General features: G+C 40.4%; 1 protein-coding gene across 1 annotated transcript in view; it reads left to right on the top strand.

The window, feature by feature from the left end:
* anos1b (anosmin 1b) overlaps positions 1 to 21979 on the top strand; it is a 59693-nt gene extending 37714 nt beyond the window's left edge. Inside the window, exons 5-15 of the mRNA XM_084723733.1 lie at positions 376 to 560; positions 2745 to 2874; positions 6324 to 6417; positions 8068 to 8311; positions 13330 to 13468; positions 15107 to 15346; positions 16471 to 16565; positions 18517 to 18679; positions 19424 to 19656; positions 20385 to 20528; positions 20704 to 21979. Of these exons, the coding sequence (XP_084579859.1) occupies positions 376 to 560; positions 2745 to 2874; positions 6324 to 6417; positions 8068 to 8311; positions 13330 to 13468; positions 15107 to 15346; positions 16471 to 16565; positions 18517 to 18679; positions 19424 to 19656; positions 20385 to 20525 (1664 nt within the window). The 3' untranslated portion in view covers positions 20526 to 20528; positions 20704 to 21979. The remainder of the gene's footprint in view (positions 1 to 375; positions 561 to 2744; positions 2875 to 6323; positions 6418 to 8067; positions 8312 to 13329; positions 13469 to 15106; positions 15347 to 16470; positions 16566 to 18516; positions 18680 to 19423; positions 19657 to 20384; positions 20529 to 20703) is intronic.
* The last annotated feature ends 375 nt before the right edge of the window (positions 21980 to 22354 follow it).

The following is a 22354-nucleotide window of genomic DNA, read 5'->3' as shown; positions in this document are numbered from 1 at the left end:
TTATATATTGGTCCTTTAAATCAAGTAATTTTACTGAATGTCAGGCAATAATTGTTTCCTGATCAATGAAAAATAGTTATTAATTGATTCAACAATTATAAAAGCACTTTCTATATACTTATGGCACATCTGTACCAAGTCAGGTCAGTAATCAAGTCAAGTCATTGAGTCAGTTGCTTATTCCAAAATCACAAATCACAAAATTATGATCAGATTTCAATAAAGCCCCCTCTGTACTTATACCATCAATTACACCATCTGTTGTGTGTTTTTTTCTGTAAATTTAATTTGTCTTTCCAATAACTGTCAAATACAATCACTTTTCTGTTTTGGCCTTTTAAAAATGATTCTCATCTTTTCCTCGTGTCCCTGCAGGTGTTCCTCTGAAGCCTCGCCGGGAGATGAGCTTCGCGGAGGATTCAGAGGGTCGCGTGAAGGTGGCGTGGGTCTCAAAGTTCAACGTCAGCGTGGAGCCGATCGTTTACATGCTCCAGTCCCGCTGGAACGTCGGGATTCATCCCAGTGAAGACCACGCCTCTCCCTGGACTACTGTTGCCATGGTAACCAGCAGGCTCTTTTTTCTTTTTAGGTACAGAGATCAATAAAATTGACTGACTTGGATTCATGTGATGGGTACAGTGATAAAAAAATCATCCTTTTTTAAAATTTCTTTCTGAAGACATTTATGTCGCCTTCTTCACAACATTACTGGGGGATATTAGCCGTGGGGGATGTTGATGTAGGGTAAGCAGATTGCCCATGTCCCATGAGTCATTGGAGCTATAAAAATGATCCCTGCGCCTTTAACGGTGGAACAACGCCACAGAGTTTGTAACATATCTTTACCTCATAACTCTCAATTTGCCTCGAATGATGAAACTTCTCAGCTATGGAGATGGATGTTAGACTCTGTTTCCACCTCATCCGTCTGCTGCCTTGCTGTCTAAACCTCTCCACCCCAGCCAGTCTCCCACTCTGCCAGGGTAAACCGTACGTCTGTGTATGTGTGTGTGTATGAGTGAGTGTGTGTGTGTGCACCATACGTCTATGTGTGTGTGCCTGTGTGAGGTTAGGTAAATAAGCAGAGCTTAAAAAGGAACCACAGGCAGCCACAGTCGTTCCACCGGCTGACTCTGAATGACTGAACGCTCATTATAGACTTAAATAGATGGCAGCTCGTGTCTGTGTGTGTGTGCGTGTGTGTGTGTGTGTGTGTGTGTGTGTGTGTGTGTGATTGTGGATGAGTAGATTTTAAGCGGTGATTACATTTGCACTGTCAGGGAGACAAAACATGTGAATCTTTAGCAATTTCAACCATCATTTTGGCAAATCATTTAATTTCACTATTATAAGATGGAATTCCAATCCGGTTGTGTTCATCTGACTTTCCAGCTCATTAACTTGTGAAACTTATATGTGTAAAAGTACACAGGGCTTTATGTCATGCTTTTGAAATAAGATATAGGATGGATTTGTGAGAGATGACGGAATATTTGTGCCTTAAATGGGCTTGGACTGAAGTGAACTGTTTCTATTTACATCGAAGAAACTCATAACAACAGGGATCTCTGGATGAAAGAAACTGGAATCATGTTAAACGAATAGTTTGGCACCTTGGCGAAGATTGATAGCGCTCTCATATATGAAGATACCACCCGTAGCCGGTTAGCTTATTTTAGCACAAAGACTGGGAACAACGGGAGACAGCTAGCATGCTTCTGTCCAAAGAAAAGAGATTCTACCTACCACCAACTTTAAAGCTCTAATTAGCACGTTTAAATCTGTAAAAACATCACACTGTTGTTCATGGGGGGTTACATGCCACTATTTCTGGGCTTGTCACTTCCAAAAAATAATAGTTTCCAGTCTTGATGCAAAGCTAAGCTGAGTAAAAGCTGTCCTCTCTCTTCCTGGGCGGCCTCAACCAAACCTTACTGCCTTTAATACCTTCTTAGGTTGATTTAGTTCTGCATCTCCATTACAACACTCACACTCATACATTCATTCATCCAAACAAACCCACACTCAAGCAGTCGGGGGTTCGACTCCTGCCTGCAGCCCTTTGCTGCTTGTAATCCCACCGCTCTCTGCCCCCCTTTCCCATCATATCTTCGGCTGTCCTGTGCTGTGAAACTGTGAACGCCCCCCAGAAATATAAATACAGCAAAAAACTATGCTTTTAAATATTCAGAGTTTGCACTTCCACATACTTCCACTAACCCTAACCCTAACCCCTTTGGGGAAAAATGATCAACATTTAAAGCTTTTGGTCTGTAAAAGTTATGTTTTTGAAACATAAGGATTTATATTTTCTGTATCTTATATATTCACCTTTACAAAGTGTGCAGTAAAGTTAGAATGATTGCCAGTTTGTTTTTAAAATGAAAAACACAATTTAAGAAAAGTCATAAGGAGAAATCACCAGGCGGAAAAACAGTTTTGCCCTCGTGTGCATCTGTGCATCACTGTAATAAGATGAGAAGTTAAAGCAGCAATAACAAAATTTTGTAGTATTAAGTTATTCTTTAAATCTTTTATCAGTAGGTGTTTTTCACGTATTTTTCTCTTTGCATTCACCCTGCACATAAGGAACATTGATAACTTATGCACCAGTCAGCGGTTGATAGAAAAATCGCTTCTTCAGTGTCAACTAATGCCTGGACTTCACTGTCGGTCATTTGTCCATTTTTTGTTTTTCTTTTGTTCTGTTTTTTAAGGCTGCAGTGATGTGTTTGTATTTTCAGACCCTGTCTGAAGACGTGGTCCTGTCAGATTTGAGACCTCAGCGCTGGTACCAGTTCAGAGTGGCGGCCATCAACAGCCACGGCAGCAGAGGCTTCACCACGCCCAGCAAACACTACATCACCAGTAAAGGTAACTGTGCAAAAACACAGACTAAACACACACTCTCATTTTCCTCAGAGAGCTGTTATGACTGAGTGATGATTCCTCCTGCATGTTTCCGAAACCTGTCCGTGAATTTTGATATTCTGTCATGAGACACTGACCAAAACACAGATCCTTGTGTTCCATTTGTGTCATTTTATGAGAGATATTACATCTCTCGAAGGAAAACTCAAGAACATTTCCCTTCCTGTCCTTCCCTGTTCTTTGTCTCTCTTTCACTCACAGTTGATGGATAAGGTCGCACAGCAGGAAAACTATCAGGCAGTCCATAAAACACAGACAGGAAACAGAAAATACACACAACTACACGTGCACATATTCACACATACTGTACAGACACACATACAGACACACATACATACTCATTCAGCTGGTTTAGTGCCAGAGTGAGATCCCTGGAGTGGGTCAGCGAGACACGGTGAGAGTGAGACAGTCTCTCTCACACACACACACACACACATTGTAGGAGGTCTTTGCTCTAATGCTTAGCAGACTTAGGTCATATTGGTGCTGCGCCAGGATTGGCTAGTGATATGAATCCCCTGCCAGGATTGGCTGGAGCATGTTTGTATGTGAATAATGACTTCAGGTTGGACCAAGCTTTGGAAAAAGGTCCTTTATCAATTGAGCACTTATGGGAGATTATGAAGAGGTGTCTGAGATAGCATTTTCCACCGCCTTCAACAAAACACCACAAGTAGTTGAATTCCTCATGCACAACCCGTTAAAGGAATATTTGGGAGATGCTCTTATTGGCTTTCTTGCTGAGAGTTAGATTAGAAGATTGATACCACTCTCATGTCTGTCTGTTCTTTATGAAGCTGGAATTTTGCTTCTCCGATGTAGGTGAATATAAACAGCTGTGGTTGTTGAGGATTAGAGTAATGTATGTGTCCATTTGGAAGCAGTGTCGTGTTTATGCCCCAATGTAAAGAAACAACCTGTCCAAACAAACCACAACATCCCAGAAGAATTTGATGTGCAGACACTGAGTCCCTCGAGGAGAAATTCTATTTTCCTGTGCTCTACCTGAAGATCATTTTTTGACAGTAAAATTTCAGTCGGACAATGTTTATAAAATGTTTATTACAGCAGCAGAACATAGTTGGAGTCTGAGCTCATCTCTCCCTGCAGATTATGTTTACATAGAGATATTTAGGAGTGATGAGCAAATATCTTAAACTCCTCTTGGAGCCTGCAGGTGGATGCTGGGTTGGTGGTACTGATGCAAAGCAGCTGTGGCACTGACAGGCAGAGAGAGAGAGAGATGGGAGGGTTTTTGCAGTTTAAATAGACTGTCAGATTGAGGGGGTGTATTAACATGTACTGTGGAGAGTGAGGCATGTCACATGTGTGTAGCAGTACACCTCAAGTTGACTTCCTGAACTAGCTCGCTGCTGATGCTACGTTACTGTTCTGACATATAAGCCCAAACTCTGACAGATAAAATAGAGAAAGTTTCTGGACAGGATACTGAATCAACCAATCAGCTTGCTTGATGTGCAGGGCCGCACTCCCCCTTGTTGAGATTAAAGACATGTGTGTGTTGGTGACTTAAGGTCATCCATACACCCCTCTTTGTGTAGGTTTGCAAAAAAAAATGTGCATGTATCTCTGCAGAAGCATAATGGTGTGTACTGTTTGAAGTCAGGAATTTCAACTGTACCTGAAGTCGGATTTCCAACTCAGAAAGTCAAAAATCCAAGATGGCGGCACTGTGCATAAACAGTAAAGTGAAAGCTGTAGTAATATAGTGTTTATTAGCAATTCTGTGCCTCATCAAATCAGTTGTACATACAGTACTGCACCAATTCGTGCTTTTACAGGAGGTTATGTTGACTATTTCTTGGCCAGAAGCGCTGCCTTCCTGAATTATCCTGCTTGCTTTTGTGTAGATTGAGCCAGTAGGCAGATTTTGTTGCCTTTAGATGGAGCCATGCTAGCTGTTTCCCCCTGTTTCCAGTCTTTATGCTAAGCTAAGCAAACTGGCTGTTGGCTACCAAGCAAGCTACCAGTGAAGAAACTGTCCCGCACATAATCCACCCCCTAAAAATGTAGTTTTCACACTTCTGTTTTGTTCATCCTAAACTAAGTTTACCAGCTGCTGGCTTTAGCCTTACATGTAGACAGAAATGACAGGTGATCTTTTCATCTAACTCTCCGCGAGAAAGCTCCCAAAATGCTGGATTATTCCTTTAAGTGTGTATCTGTGTGTGCACGTGTGCCCTCTTGTATGAGTATGTATTTAGAGTGCCAGGGTTAAAGGTTAAAGACACACTCAAACAACCATCCGATCGGAGTCAGACTCTTCTGTTTCCGTTTCATTGGTCTGATTAGTCAGGGGCTGCAGGTCAGGGGTCACAAATCAGGAAGCTGGCAGATGTCAGGATGGTTGAAGTTCCTCCACTGTGACCTGATGCTAACCAGAGATGCAGTTTGAATTTGAAAATCCTTTTTCCCGTTCATTCGGATGTTAGTGTTGCACAGGACCTGCCAGCAATAATTATGAAGGAATGTCTGGATCAGAAAATTCATCTTGATGTCTTCATCTCATGAAACAATGGACTCAAATCAGCTGATTTAGTGAAAAAGGCCTCAGAGAAGAACGTGTGTGTTTTGATCCTGATCTGACAATTACTGCTGGCGCTGAGAGACGCCCTGCGTATTCCAAAGAAAAACCACACATGCACATACAAACAGGCCAGGTCTCGCAGCCCAGATACGCTGCCCTAACTTTGATCTCTGCATGTGGGTCAGCCAAGCACAGCCCGGGGCCTATGGGAGGCCTGCCATGGGGCATGTAGTTCTAATCAGATACATTTTGTAGTTTTAATCAAATACAGGATTGGGGTTTGAGGTTCTAATGAGACACAGAGCCAGTGTTGAAAGAGCAGCGACCTCAGGATTTAATCTAGGAGGCAAACAGTGACTTAATGGTGGTCGCCTTTGGTCTGTGTTGTGGTAGCTACTGAAAATGGAGGCTTCAAGCTTCTCCAGTATCGCTCACCTTTGATGATGTAAATCTAATTGGCTTTGCAGACTTGAATGAGACCGTAAGAAAATTAGCCTTTTCCCCCGAGAATGGCTTCTATACTTTCTCCTCTACAGAACGTTAAAATCGAGTTATTAGACAACTCAGTCAGGCTGGTGAATGGCCTCTGCTTCACAATCTTAACCCCAATTAGTCTTAACTAATCTTCATATAGTTTTAATGTTTCCTTTTCACTGGGACAATAACACCATGTTCAAATTGTTTTGCCCCGGGTTTTGCCTTTCAGGCTACATACAAGCTACCACATCATTATGATAGAGCTTTTTGTCTGAGAGAAAGACATGCAGGCACTACATTTTCTGCACTGATATTTTCTGTCATTTCTCTATTAACAGCATTTTTCTCTGACCACCTCTCTCTGCAGACCCCTCACCTCCGGATCATCCAGTAAACGTCAGAGTGGCCAACCAGACTCTGGACTGGACGGGTTCACAAACAGGCACCCAGTTCACAGAAAGGTACTTCATGAAACACGTGAAAGATGATCACACCTGCAGCGTGGAACATTTGTCTCCTTCTTGTAGCAGTGAGAGTAATCACACAAACACTGGCGAGGTGCCTGCTTCCCCCAGGAGCTCTCTCTAAAACTTCCTGTGCAAATATTACAGTAATACATTTTTTTTTAGCCAGCTCGCTAATGTTATACAATACTCATAGCCCCAAGAAAGTTCCAGGCTCGTATTCATAACAGAGAAAAAACAGAGAAATCTTTGTTTTTTAGAAATAGCAACCTATCCAAGAGCAGTAACACAACATCCATGTCTGACTTCAGTGTCTTCTCTGCTTTCAGTGCTCGTTATTGAGAAAAAACTACACCAGTGGTTATCAATGTTTGTCCTCATCGTTGATGACTTTCTTTTTTTATGCTTCTGTGCTGGTGACAGCCGTGGTCAGACGTTCTGTTTCAGGTTGTTCATCACGTTCTTATAAACACAAGAAGAACGCCTTGACAGAATTTCTTCATATTTGGTACAAACATCTACTTGGACTCAAGGATGGACTGATTAGCTCCAGAGACGGCTGTGGCCGGAGGCATTATGTTTTTGGGTTGTCCGTCCGTCTGTCTGATATCTGAAGAACATCTTCAGGGAATTTCTTCAAACTTGGCACAAATGTCCACTCAGATTCAATGATGAATGAAGTACAATTTGGTGGTCAAATGTCAAAGGTCAAGGTCACATTTAATTCTTTCAAAATCTCTTCACTACACTTATTATATGAGACTCAACAGACAAGGATGTAAACTGCAACCAGACTGGTTGGTGAAGGCATACAAAAGCTAGGTGGTAGTTTTAGTTTTTACCATAGTTTTTATCTTGACCATCAGAAACATTACTTTGACATTTCTAAGATTATTCAGCCATACTCTGTCACCACAGTTGCTTCCTCCTCCTGCTCTGGCGAACCAATCATCGCTGGTTGACGTAAAACGCACAACTGCCGGTGCAGGAATGTCACCACAGACACTAGATTTAAAATCTCTGGTATACTGTAAAATATTTTTCTGAACTTGTTGGGAAGGGCTTGAATGTAAAGGGCTTTCCTTATATATGAAATTTCCGCACTGCAACTTTAAATAGATGAGTTTCTTTGCTATTTTCCCTGCTGGGTTAGTTGCTATGAATCCTGTCAGGACTGCAGGATGCCGATGTGGGCAATCAGTCATAAAATGTGGTGAAGCAGATAGTCATTACCTGTTTGATGCAAATTACAGTTTATCCTTGTTCAGTCATATATTGCCGTGTGTTTTCTATTTGTGCGCTGTAATGCTTAAACAAGGTCACATAAAGTTCAGACCGTGTCTTGGATCAGCAGTGATTTTCCAATAAAACATTTAATAACAGATGTGAGGACTTAAATTGTTGCTTCTGTTCAACATGATGATAAATTGTCTGAGTCTATATTGCACATATACATAGAATAAATGAAAGACAGGAAACCCAACACTGAGAACAGACAAACAAACAGTATTGCATCTTTTTTATTGCCAGCTTGTTATTACTTCTAAAGCTGACATATAAGGAAGTACCTTTCTTTCTACTTTATGGCCATAACTTTGTTTACATCCACGTTATGATGTTGTTTGACTTGCTGCTGTCTCTCCTCAGGTTGCGGGTCAGCGGGGTCACAGTGGCGGTCTTATTAAGCTGGGAGCCCCCCAGAGAGGGAGACCTACCAGTCCACAACTACAGAGTCACCTGGACGCCTCGACATGCACACACAGCACACAAACACACGCACACACAGCATGCACACACACACACAGCGCACAGTAACATGCACACACGTCCTGCGCACTCACGCATACCAGAACAGGGCAAAAAGGAGAGCAACAGCAGAGTGACTCAGGGGGTAAGGAAACATTTTTAAGTTTGTTTACTCTAAAAGAAAGGAAATTGTGATTAACTACACTTTTGATGCAATCCTTGTCCTCAGCATAGACTGTCTAAAATACTGGGTACTTTTATAACAAGTATTCTGAAGATACTATTCATATCTAAATTGTACTGTGATCTTTGCACATTGTCTGAAGGCTTACACACTCACATATTTGTACTTCTAAACTTCTGAGAGTGCACAAAGCCACTTACCTCACCTGTAAGCAAAATTTTAACCTTAAATGAACAGTTGAAGAATCTGAGAAATGTTCTTTTCCACTTTCTTGCAAATATGAGACAGTTAGATGCAAAGATGCATGGCGGCAGAGGGGTTCTGTAGTTGAATAGGTTAGTCTTGTCTGCCTTACTTGTGGTTTGTTAGGGTTAGAATCTATGTCTAACTGTGCTGTGTATCACTAAATCCATGACGCTGCCTGTGGTGCTTTGTTTTATGTCAGCTTCATGTGGGATCTATAATATTCTCTAACCTATGCTGTAGCTACAGTATTTTAGACAGAAACAAAGAGAAAACAGCTGTTCATGAGTTGGTTTGTGAGTCGTAGGTCAATGAAACAAACCAGGTTCATTGATTACTGTGTATGATAAATATTAAGCTGCACCCAGGAGACAGCTGGCTTATCGTTTTTGACTGGAAACAGGTGGAAACTTGAGTGGCTCTGTCCAAATGTAAAGAAAGCTGCGTACCACCACCACCAGAGCTCACTGATTAACAAGTATCTGTGTATCTCATTTTTAAATGTGTACAAAAACTGAAGTGTAAATGGAGGTGATGGTTTTACATTGGGTTATAAGCCAGACTATTTCTTCTGCCAGAATCAGTGATTTTGTTGTGTCTCCATTGATTTCCTGGCAGCCTCACTGTGACAACAAGACATCAGGCCAAGAGATATTCTCATCTAATTCTTGGCAAGAAAGCTAGTTAGCTAATAATATTTAGCAAAATGTCAAACTGTTGCTTTAACCCCTAAATTTAAACCCTGAAAAAGCCCTTTGAAGTGAGTAACAGGCGAGATGTCTCCACTTTTGAAACAAAACACCTCAGTTTCTAGGTTTAGATTTGAAATAGTCCTCACAAAGACTGCGTTAAAAATGCACACACACCACAAACATAAGATCTATGGCTACACCTGAGAGAATTTTACTAGATCTGTAAACCCATGCACCACACACACACACACACACACACACACACACACACACACACACACACACACACACACACACATCCTGGTTGTGATTACTGCAGTGATTTTACAGGCCTCTGCAGTGCTCAAACACAACAGGTTCTGTAAACACTTATTGCAAATGATGGTGCAGGCTGGAATAACCAATTTAAAGGGATAATAAGGGTATTTTGAAGTGGGGTTGGTTGCATGGATTCTTCATCCATACTCAGTGTATTACCTACAATAGATAACAGTTGCCACAGTCTCACTTTGCAGAAGCCGCAGGAGTAGGAAGTTAAGCAACGTACCACTGTGGACAGGATCAGCAAGCCATGTTTTAGCCTCCTGTCAGCCCAAGAAACTGAGAAAATCACTGTCAGTTTAAACAAGTGCAGAGATAACATCACACACCACAGGAACGGATGGTAATCATTCTTAATAATTTTTAATATTAGTCATTGAACAATTACCTCAAATTAAAGAATGTCCTGCTGAAACACCCACAGTTAGTAATTAGAGGATTAACTGGAGACATCTCAGTTAAGGAGGTGGATTTATCCAATGAGAAAAAATGAGGTGGTGAAAAAATGTGCTCTTGCTTTTCTGCACGATGTTGTACTTACGTCCATAAAACGTGAAGCTTACATGCCACAGCAGTTGATGAAACTCGCAGACAGATTTACCGACAACATTTTTACATGTGCACTACTTTAGATCTGGTTTTGACATAGCCGTTCTGAAATCACTGTTTGGCACGCCTTCCCATTACTTTTGCAGACTTTTTGTGCATATGTTCCTCAGACAGACATACCATTATCTTCATGGGACATAACTTTGTTAGAGTGCAGGCTTTACAGCGGTGAAATAACATGACAACTTAGCCATGATGTAGTTTGACTGACAACAGAGAGAAGTGGCTTTCCTGCATTTGGGTAACCTGTTTAACTCGCTTCTGGGAATATACTGACAACATTAACATTACTCAACATTACTGAGAGAGCATATCAGCTGTCACAGAAGTGAAGCACAAGATCTCTGCAATATGATTAGATGATTGTTCATTTCTAAAGCTCCCAGCGCAACATGTAAATGTGTTTAACAAGCATCCGACCAAGAGGAAGATGGGATGTGAAGTTGTTCCACAGAGTGAACCACTGCTGTCTTGTTGCTCAGTTCAAACAGGAACTTCTTAAGAATTACAGCAGGTTTGTTTCTGTATTATATTTAATGCAACAATAACAGTCAAGTGGGTGGATTTTACTATTATTATGGGTGTGATGATGATGTAATATGTCCACAAAGCAGCTAAGTCCAGTCAGCACTACAGAAATACCCATAATCACAGTAAACAACACACATATTACAGCGTTGACGCAACAGTTATGATTGCATATTTGTTCATATTGGGAAACTACTCTCTTTGCACAGGATCCACTTGAGGCTAACTTTGGTATTTTTCTTCCTGCAACCTATTTTCCCATGCTGTGTGTCTAAGTGACTGATGGGGACAACAATTTTTGAAATTGGTCCAGTAATGAGGGAGAGCGCTGCAGCTGGCAGAATCAAAACTGGGCTACAGTGTAATGCTTATGGGCAACTGTGCGCCGTCAAAGTACGTCCACTAAAATGACAAGCTGTTATTTTAAGTGTCTAACTGCATTGTGGAAAGGATCACTACACAGATAGACCTTTAACCAAAAACAGCTGTTTTATTGCCTCAAAGGTATAATGTGCAGCATTCTCCTTAAAAAAAATGTAGTCATATAAACATAAGCCCCATCAGTCATTGTTTATGACCGACTAGACGTGTGTGGTAGTGGCTGTACCTGCACAGATACCTTTTCGGGATGCTTCACAAAGCCGAAACATTGGTATTTGACTTCCTGGTATCTTTCTCTTGTCTTTATGAACAGCTTGGACAAATCCTACTGCTTCTACCTTTAATTCACCAAGGAGTGAAAATATTCTGGCTGCACACGCCTTTTCCTCTGTTTCTTCTCTGATGTCTGATGTCGCTCTCACTCCTCTCCCAATATGTTAACACTGTGAATTCAGGGTTTCTTTTGGCCTGACCAGAGTTGATGATTGTTGGAACAGCAAAAAGACAACCCAAGACGAGTTTTATTTTGTTTCTGTCCAGTTTCAATTAAGATGATATTGTTAAAATTGCAGTTTGCCAAAAGGAGTCTGGTTAGTTTGGTGAGAGCAATAAAATAGCACATCTTACTGTAGGTCTATCACTGTAGAAATCCGTCTGAGTCTGTCAGTGGCAAAAACTTAGTAGCTTAGTTTAGCCTCGGTCAGCTGCATGGCTCTCCCTCAATACTGGGTCAGTTAAAAGTTAAAAAGAGACAAAAACATAAGAAAACTGCATCCAGGGTTGAAAAATCCCAAAATTAAGTCAAGTCAAATTTTAATTGTATAGCCAAGTATCACAAATCACAATTTGGCTCAGGAGGCTTTACAGTCTGCACAATGCGTGTGTCCTGTAGACCCTCGAAGGAGTAAGGAAAAACCCTGAAACATGGAGGAAACCTCAGGGAGAGCCAGTGAAGCTGGGATCCCCCTCCCAGGACAGTAACACATGCAATAGATTTTGCGTGTAAAGTTACCCTTTAAATGTTAAACTCTGATGTGAGCGTTCACTTCAAGACAAGAGACAAAATAATTAAAAACATAAACACCAGAGTTTCCAGGTTTTAATGCAAGCACGCTCATATGGACCTCGCTATCGTAAGTAGTGATGGTGATCCCAGACTGAGCCTGGTGGAGCCATTTATCTGTAGTCTGGTCCTCTGTTCTGCTTGGTTGGGAGGCCTGGAATTTAAATGAGGCCCCCTAACTAGTGTTTCCTACTTGCAGCTGCATCTAGACACACACGGAGACAGCAGCATCACAACAGGTAGATAGAAACCAGAATAGTTTTAATATCACGGAAAGCATTGATATTTTATTGCTCTCCATTAGCACACTATTATAAATTCCCGAAATGTATATAAAGCATATATCCTGTCAATCAGGAACGCATGTGGGACTGGAGGGATTTAGCATTAAACCTGCAGTAAGGAAGTATTCAAACATGGAAAAAACCTCTGCTGAATCAGTGCTTTTAAATGTACATCAGCTTCTTTTATATAATGTCCTCTGACATTATGCACCAGAATAGAAACCCAGGCTGTCTGTGTTTTACAAATACACACACACGCACGCACACGTACAGCTGTACAGGCCATATGTTTTGTCTATCTTGAGCGTAATGGAAATACTTCAACCCCATTTTGTCTGCAGGTCACCAAGAAACTGCTTTTAACTTGCTTTTGTCTCATTCTGTCTTAAGTGTACACACATACAGAGCCACACACACACACACACACACACACACACACACACAGGCTTGTTATCATCCAAGCATCTCTTTGTTGTGACTAGCTCGAATCCACGCAGACAGACAGAGCTGATTGACTAAGAGCCTGTTAATGAGCTGTCAGTCAAACAGTGGGCTAATGCAGAACAGGTCTGGACTGTCAGTCACAAAACAGAACACACGCAACACTCAGGATGATGATGATGACAGACAGGAAGGACAACAAAGATGGTGGCAGTAAATGTTCTGGCTGTAATGATGATCCTGATATGATTTTATGCACAAGTTCATCTGAGTTATTTTGTTTTCATTTGGTAGCATTTCTACAGTATAAGACAGATTCTAGCAGGTGAAAATAAATTAGGAAAAACCGAGATCACCCGTTCGAAAACACTAAAAATCTCTTTACACGTCGTTCCCTTTCTCTTTAATGTATTATAGGCGCAGTGTGAGCTGTGGCTGCAGGGTCTGCTGCCTGCTACTTCCTACTTCCTGTCTGTCCAAACGGTGGCCTACTGGGGTCAGAAGAGGCTGAAAAGTCCCAGAGCCCAAACTGTCTTCACCACAATATCTCACACAGGTAAAAACAAACAAACATCTTAGGGAATGGCATAGCTTAACTAACTGTAGAAGGCAGTACGTTTGTATGTGTCACTGTGTGACTTCAGTGAATTGGAACTATTCTTATAAATCACAGAAGTCCCACAATCCCACAAACACTCTAACTGATTGAGGCACAATGGATGAGCAGCTCCTGTGTTCTGTGACATAAAATGACTGTTTTTCCCAAAGGAGTTTGGTTCCTTTGGAGAAAGCAATATAACAGCAAGGTAAAGCAGCGGAAATTATGCAAATATAACACACACTTAAACTGATATTAATGTTTTTGCATGGGCCTTTTTTTTTAGGAGGCTAAAATATGTTTTGCTGCAGACCTTCCTACACCGGTACTTCCTACAACCTCACTTAAAAAAAAGTCTAAACTACCCCTTTAAGGAGTAAATACTTTTGGTGGAAAATATGCAGTTTATTATAACATATCATGAATCCAGTTGTTTCATTATTGTCTTTCTCAGCAGCTTGGAGAAGCATCATGTTTTAAGATAGATGCATGAATACAGCCAGGTGTAAAGTCACTTAGAAATATAAAACTTTTAGGAAGGTTTTGCACAGTTTTGTCATGTAACAATAAGGGACTATAAATAAAGCTAAGAGTTGCTCAAGTAGACTGAGGTTTATTGCACAAGTAGTGTAAACTGCAGCTGGATTGTTGACTCAACAACACGGCCACCTAAGGACTCCCCTAGCGACCCTACACCAAATATAGACTCACTCAAGTACAAATTTTCAAACATTTCATTAACTTGTCGTGCCATTAGTAAAACTGTAAGTACAGTCCACAGCAGCCTTTTGTTAACAGAGCCATGCATTATTAGTTAGTTAGCTTGCTGACTGTCAGCATATTTTGTCTCTCTACAGCTGCACTGTTTAAACGCACACGTACAGTGGAAAGTGGCGATGTTAATGGTCGTCCAGGCAACAGAGGTATTTATAGGTGACCTGTTGGTCAGCCCAGCAGAGGGTTATAGCCAGCTGCAACTCAATTATCAAACCGCATACCAACAATTTTATATAGAGCATATTACCATTTATAATTTAGTGGTATTAATATTTGACGCAGCCCATGTACCGGGCTGGTTTCTCTCAGTGCTAATGAGGGTCAGTTAGGCCAGATAAAGCCAATTAGTGCCTCTGAGTGAATGAATTAACGGGAAAGCTCACTACCAGCTGCACTCCCGTCCACAGTTTATGATATTCCTGGAACTATATAATACATTTATAAATGCCATATGCTATATATCAGGTTACATACATCCAGTCATTCATATATTGGTTTTTGTGATGTTGCCAGTTATTGGTATTCAGAGCCACTATTGCAAATGTTGTAAATATCGTTTACTGTAAAACAAAAACATGGCAGAGTGGTTAAGAAACTAATTCTCTAAGATGCACATTAAAACATAATGAATATCACTCGTGCATTCAGTGTTTTAAGTTTTATTTTTATTGTGAAGCTGTGCAAGAAATAAGGCTTGTTATTTATGACCTACTATACTTTTGTTTTTACCTCTCTCACTTGTTTTCAGTCCATAGAAAGACCTTCAAATCAGCCAAGAAATTTTAACATTAGTATTTCCTCTCCCCTCCTCCACCAAAGGTGAAGACTTCTCCAATGAGCTCCCCTCTTCCTCATCTTCATCGTCTCTCCCCTCTTCCCCTTCCCTCTCATCCTCCTCCCCTGCTTCCTCTGACCTCCCCCACTCCTCTTCCTCTCTACCTCGTCCTGAATCTCCCCTCATCCCTGTCACCCCTGGCAACCTGCGCCTGGAGGCTGCTGCACCTCATTACCACAACAACCAGCTGCAGGTCAAGGTGTTCTGGAAGTGGCCTAACCACGGTGAGTGGATTTTCAAAACACTGAATAACTGAACAATACCACAAGAAGAAGTGAAAAAAGAAAAAAATGTAGAAAACAAGAATTAAATGCGACTTTTAGTTTAGATAAAGAGTGAGTCCATGAGGACTTCCATGAGGACTGTTTGCCAAGTCAAACATGATATACATATAATAGTAATTTGATTTTATATGCTCTATGTTTTGGTTGCATTTCCTCTCTGGTCCTCTCTCCTTTCCCCTGCAGTTGTCCATAAGACGCAGGCTGACAGCTTCACTGCAACTAATGTTATTTTAAAAGCCTTCTCTTCCCTCCTGCAACTGTCACTTGATTTGATCATGCAGATTCATGCAAACACATTTCCAATAAGATTTGTGCGGTTGTCACTGAGAAGCTATTTATCCTATTACCCAACCTAATTTAGAGCTGCATTTTAACACCTGCATCATAGGTGCCTGCTTACTAAAATTTAATCCACATCCAACCAATCAGAATCCAAATTTGCTTAAAATATTAATCTCCAGAAAGAGTGAACTAGCCCAAAAACTGTTCTACAAATATACATATTGATTACCAATTTTAGAAAAAAGTAATTACTTTCTAAAAGGTGTCAGCTTTCCAACAGATTTTGGTGTACTTGCTCTATAAGCTCCCAAACTTTTGATACCACATACAGAATAATCCAAGTTTAAACTGCAGATGGAGATGCAGATAGATCTTTTGCCTGGTGACGCCAAAAATAAACTGCCTAGCACAACTTTAATTACATAAATAAAACATGTTTTTGTGGAGATGTTTTGTTAGAGTTGTGGGCCTGTAAAGCACAATGAACAATGAACAAACTTGGCTCGACTTGACATAAGCAGGTAGGCCAACACATGGAGATAAAGAAGGTGAATGACACTTAGTTCCTGATGCTGATTCCTTCTCACCTGAGAGAAGATGTTGCAAGAGGCTCACCAGCTGCAGAAAACTCTCACGATCCACTAACAAGATAAAATCATGCAAGTGAAAAAAGAGGAGAATGCAGGTTTCAAACAGTATAATTTATGATGACCAGATAAACACAAACACATGTCCACTTACGTAGTACATGTCTGTTTCTCTTTTGTTTTTTGGCTTCACAGGCAGACAGAGACACCCTGGTCCATACATTTTGCGGTGGCGTCCACATGCCTGCAGTGCTAATGTTACAAGCACAGAGAGAACAACAACTGTGCAGGTATAACTGCGCTGGCTGGCCTTTACATGTCTCTGTGTTCGTGAATGTCTTGTTTCTGTGTGATCATTGTCTCTTTGTGTGTATGTGTGCATCAGAGATCAGATTTCATCACAATAACTCAGATCTGTCTGGAATGCTCTCATCCTCATGTCTGTGTGTAACTTTGTCTCTCTGCCATCAACTCGTTCTGTCTCTGTCTAACATCACTTCTACAATAACTCTGTCAAATGCCTGGCTGAAATATCCTAGATGTACTTACCCTCAGTGTGTATCACAGGGACAGAAATATATGATAGCTTTACTGATCTATGAGAAAGTGATTTGCAGAATCATTTCAGCAATAGTATTGAGTATTAACAAATAAATTTATCATCACAATTAAACTGACAAGAAAAAAATCCACATTTAAAACATATATGTACCAGCGTGGAAGGTGAACGATGTACTGCCGTGGACAAAGTCAGAAATGAATTAGGCTGAACACCACAGCACGAAACTCCATGGCTGACTCGCCATCTGCAGCAAAAATTGGTCTGTCTGTTTATCTGTGATAGTTGTGTTTTCTCTGCCATGAAAACAAACTGATAGTGTACTGCATACAATATAAATGATATATCATTTGTGATATAAATGATCTGATTCTGATAAATTATGAAATATGTCCTTCATTTCTCTCTCCCCGCCGTTCACCTGGAGTTTCTGTTCCCTTAATTTTTTCCTCCAGATGACGAAATATGAGTCTGCCATCCACTGTATTTATCATAAATAATATCAGCGGTTGTGGTTTTTAAGTATGTACTTATTACACACATTTGTTAGTTGAGTCAATAGAGAAGAAGATGAGCAGAGCAGGAGGGAGCGCCCGCTTTTTATACAACACATAAAAAGCTGTAACTTCATGAGGTTATTATAAAGTTCAGCTCTACCTGTGATTATAAAACAGCAGAGGAGCTGAATCATGTATTGACTGGTGCTGAGAAATGTGCTTGTGATGTGTTCAGCCAGGCTGATTCTCGCTCCAGAGTCGACATTTCGCACTGCTTCAGCAGGCAGCGTGTCTCTGCCACTCCTGTGTTCTAAGAGATAAAGATATTGATTTTGCCAGTGGCGTCTGGTTGGTTTGGAGAGAGCGATACTTGGCTTATTTAATGGTAGATCCCCTTGTTTGATGGCCAAGTGAAAATCCATCCATCCATCCATCCATTTTCTGTAACCGCTTATTCTGTAAGGGTCGCGGGCCGCCAAGTGAAAATATTCTAAATATAGCTTACATATAAACTGATGTTTTTAAGTGACTAAACTGTTTCGCTGCTGACCCTGTCCACAACAGTACAAAGCTTACCTTCTGAGCTGGTTCTCCTCTTTGCTTCTCCAAACGGTCATCTCCTGTGGGTAGTACAGTGACTATTGATAAGTACCTTGTACAGCCCCACTTCAAATAATCCAAACTATCCCTTTAAGAGATCAACTGAGTGTATGCTGTGCACATCATATCTGCCCACAGCACTTCACCAAGAGAAAACAGGACTCGCAGACGTTAGATCTTCAACCATGTTTGTCCCAGTGGTAACCTCTCGTCCAAAATGATCACAGACTCAGTGGGTTGATAAATATCAAAACGCTGTGAGCAATTTGCTGAAGTCACAGAGTAGATTTCTGTTCATTGAAGTTCAGCCTTTATTTTTTTTTTTTTTACTGTAAACAGTTATGCCATTTCTCGCCATTTGAAGCTGCCAACCTGCAAAGCGGCCAAGTGCTGCTTCAAACTGTGCTGTTTATTTAACGTGGAGCTAATGAGCTGCATATATGAGACAGGTTCCCAAACAAAAACAGAGGTCGTGTGTGTATTTTAAGGAACCTTGTAATACGTCAGCTTTAACAACCAGCTGTGTACAGTTCACACTGTAATGTCTCTGTTTATGCCTAACTTGACTTAATTTTCTTTCTCCAGGGTACCCATCACACCATCACAGGCCTGCTGTTTGCCTGTAAGTACCGGGTTGCCGTGGCAATGAAGTCTGACCCGGGCTCAGAGGCTGTTGCCTGGGTAACGACCCCAACTTGCTCCTCCATCAGGGTCAGAGGAGGCAAAACTTTGCCCTGCAACACTGAGGGTAAGAGCAACTAAAGACACATGCATACCTGCACACACACACACACACACACACACACACACACACACACACACACACACAGACAGACATACACACACACACACAGACATACACATACAGAGTGAAAACGACTTATCTCCAAATTTGGTGATTTTGAATTTTTCCAATAAAGCTGAAGTAGGGAGTTTTCCTTTATGAACTGAGACAATTCTCCTAGTTCTTAAGCCAAACGAACTATTTCCAAAGCCACTGGATCAGCTGAAAAATGCATTGCTTTAGAGCTGAAAACATGTCTGTTTTTCTTATCTCATGAAAAGCTGACATTTTTTAGATAATAGTTTGTACTGGGCAGTGATGATGTGCATTGTTCCATTGATCTTCATTAATCCTGCAACCCTAAAATGCATATGTAAAGAAGTAGCTCTGACAAGTGGTTCTCTTGTCTTCTTTAAGAAAAAAGACCAGAAAAACTAGAAGAAACACTGAATACACACTTGCACATACAGTGAAAGACTATAGATCAGCACAGAATCACCATAGTCTTACAAAACAACCTTTAAAAAAAATAAAAAATATCCCGTCCCGACAGTTAGCTAGTTAAATGCACATCACATAATGACCATTATAATCTAACTGATTAAATGTTGAGGATGTTTTATTATAGAAAAATCACATCATATTAAAACCTACTGAGAAATAATTCAGAAGAGTGATCTGAAATGTTTTGTCTTTTGTTTGTGTCAGAGCGCCTCCTGTCAGGCAGGAAGGTGGTACTGCGTCCAGAACGACTGATCGCAGACTTCCAACAAGTCAACGGCACCCTGCTCACGACGCTCCGCTGGAGGATGTCCCAGCATGCACTGGACCCAGCAGCTGTGGAGGGGTTCCAGTTCACCTGGACGCTGCAGTCAGGGGTTACCATGGCAACAGAAGGGCTAGAAGACACGCTTATCTCCCAGACACAGACAATCGCACCGGTGAGACAGGAAGAGAGGTCCACAGTGACAGTGACAGCATTGTGCTGTGCAGACAACAGCAGCAGGAAAATGCCTCAGAAATATGAGAGGGATATGACTGTGTGTGTGTGTGTGTGTGTGTGTGTGTGTGTGTGTGTGTGTGTGTGTGTGTTCCTTTTTCTATCCTTTTTCTTTCCTTTTAATTTATACTTTAAAAAGCTAGTGTCCACAGTCAGTTATCACGACGCCTGGTGATATTCTGTATCTTCATTGTTATCAACAAATCCAATTAATACAATGGTATATTAGAGCCATTGTAGATTTTAAGAAAACAGAGCTTGCAAAATGAAGTGTGATTATTTGGCAGAAAATGTGTTTTTAACACTTTAATCTCAGATAATATCCAAGTTGTATAGACCTACACTGTCCTGCTGGGTGAAACTAGTCCCTAACAAATACACATTTTAATCCTATTTGAGTAATGTTTGCTCACGACCCGAGTGTGCGGCTGTTTTGGAGTATTATTTAATCTATTTTGGAAATAAAATCATATAACTGTCATGCATTTTTAAGAGTTATATTTGGGAAGTCAGCTAATAGAGGATAACACATTTATTGACAATAAGAAAAGAATCAGCTGCCTTATCTTTTAACATTTCATCAGGTTATTTCTGCTCTTACTCAGTGATAATATTTGTGAAGGAAGTATGGTGTATGTGTGTTAACTTACCCTGCTTCACCCTCCACAGTCTCAGCGGTCCGTGTCTGTTCAGGGTCTTCAGCCTGACAGTGTTTACAAGCTGCAGCTCCAGGTGTTAACAGCAGGGGGCAGCAACGGCGCCGCAGTCTCCAAGACCATACACACTCCAGCAATCAACGCCACACTTTGATAGGTAATAATGCTTTCTCTGTGACACACAACAATTTTGTGTAGCTCTATTATCATACTTTAGTCCCTTTATAAGAAAAATAGCATACATTCCCCACCATGTTTTGGGAATGTGTTTCTATGAAAGGACAGTACTTTTCATCTTTTGTTTGCTTAATCCTACCAATCATCTCTTCCAGGCCCAAAGCCCACAGCTGTCACTGTCTGCTGCACCACAGTCATCCGGTTCTCCAGTGTCTTCCACAGTGCAACATGGTTTCATTACAGTTCAAGTGCAGAAAACATGACCAAAGCTGTAAAATAAAGAACGGTTCTCCGTGTAAAGTAAATCACTCTCTCATATGACCAGTATTTCCTACTCTGTGACTGTGTTGTGTCTCTTTCACTTTAATCACTTTTCAAACATCAGGAAGGTTGTTAGCTCACTCTAATAGAAAAAAAAAACCATTAATCATTCATCTAATCAATCATTAATCTGTCAGTTGATCCAAAGGTTGTGGCCTAAGTCAATATTGTTATGTAAAAATTGTAAACAAATTGTACTTATCCATGGTGCCAGTTTAAAAAGCACTAAGTACTTACATTTAGTCTTAGACAATCTTTACACCATATTTTTTTAAAAGTTTTTTTAATTAAATCCGCAGGATTGTTTCCCATGATTCCTCTTGGCATTAGTGCCACAATGCCGCAGCATTGCAAGGCATGTATGTAAAAAAAAAAAAGAGAGAGAGAGACTTGCACGGCTGCATCTGTACATGTTTGGTGTTTAGATGTGACTAATACAGTCATTTCTAATCATCTGACATCACTGGAGACAGATGACACTTGTAAAGAGACTTCTTATATATTGTTTTTGATCATGGAAGTAGAGAATGATATAGCACTGACATTATGTACAAATAGAAATGTATAGCACCAGACTGACTGTTTATTTCAATACATAATCTGCTGCATTATCTTTGAGGCGTGAGTTGGTGTGCTGAAGCCTTGAAGTAAGCTCAAATATATTTTAATATTTTGTTCATATGTTTAATTTTTCACTCAGATCTGTCTTACTTGTCTGATACATTTTGTGTCTTGTGCAGCGGCATTTATTTGTATTATGGTACACCCATCTAAACAATTATATGTGACATTTTTACAAAGTTGATATAGCTATACCTGTGGTAGATATCTTTATTTTACAAAAGTCATCATGGCATTATGTTGAAAAGGTTGGAAACTACTGGTGTCAAGCCACCAGTAATTATCATGTTAATATTCTATCAATGTAACCTTTTTTATATTTTACTGTTGATAATTTTGTACTTAATTCATTTACTTTTTGACTGTTAGTTTTATTTATTATTTTCCTGTCTTAGTTTTTTGTAATTAAAGATGATCAAGATACCGTGTGTGTTGTGTCAGTCATCTGCACTTGTGGAAAGTAACTAATTACGGTTACTCAAGTATTGTATATGTATTTTACTTTTTCAAATTATATTTAAAATATATAAATGCTTTCCTTTTAAAATCAAAGAGGCTAAAAGAAAAAAAACAAACAAATACATTTACATGATCTGATGTCAATAAAAGTTAAATTGAAATTGAAAAATTGAAAGTGTAAGTATTGCTGAGTTTTACGATTTAAAAAAAAAAACAGCCATTTTAGAAAAGCCACTGCGATATTGTGTGGATACATGATAGTGAAGGAAGGAGATAAATGGGAAGATAGGAGGAGGAATTTGAAGGTTATTTCGGGAGAGTATCCGAAGCTGCGGTCGTGTTTAGAAGGGAACTTTGAATTTGTGAAAGTCTCGCGAGATTTGTAGGCGTTGTTCCATTATTAGG

Source organism: Lutjanus erythropterus, chromosome 7 (assembly GCF_056507025.1).
Source record: "Lutjanus erythropterus isolate fLutEry1 chromosome 7, fLutEry1.hap2, whole genome shotgun sequence".
In the NCBI taxonomy this organism is placed as follows: Eukaryota; Metazoa; Chordata; class Actinopteri; order Lutjaniformes; family Lutjanidae; genus Lutjanus; species Lutjanus erythropterus.
This window is presented reverse-complemented; position numbering and strand designations above follow the sequence as displayed.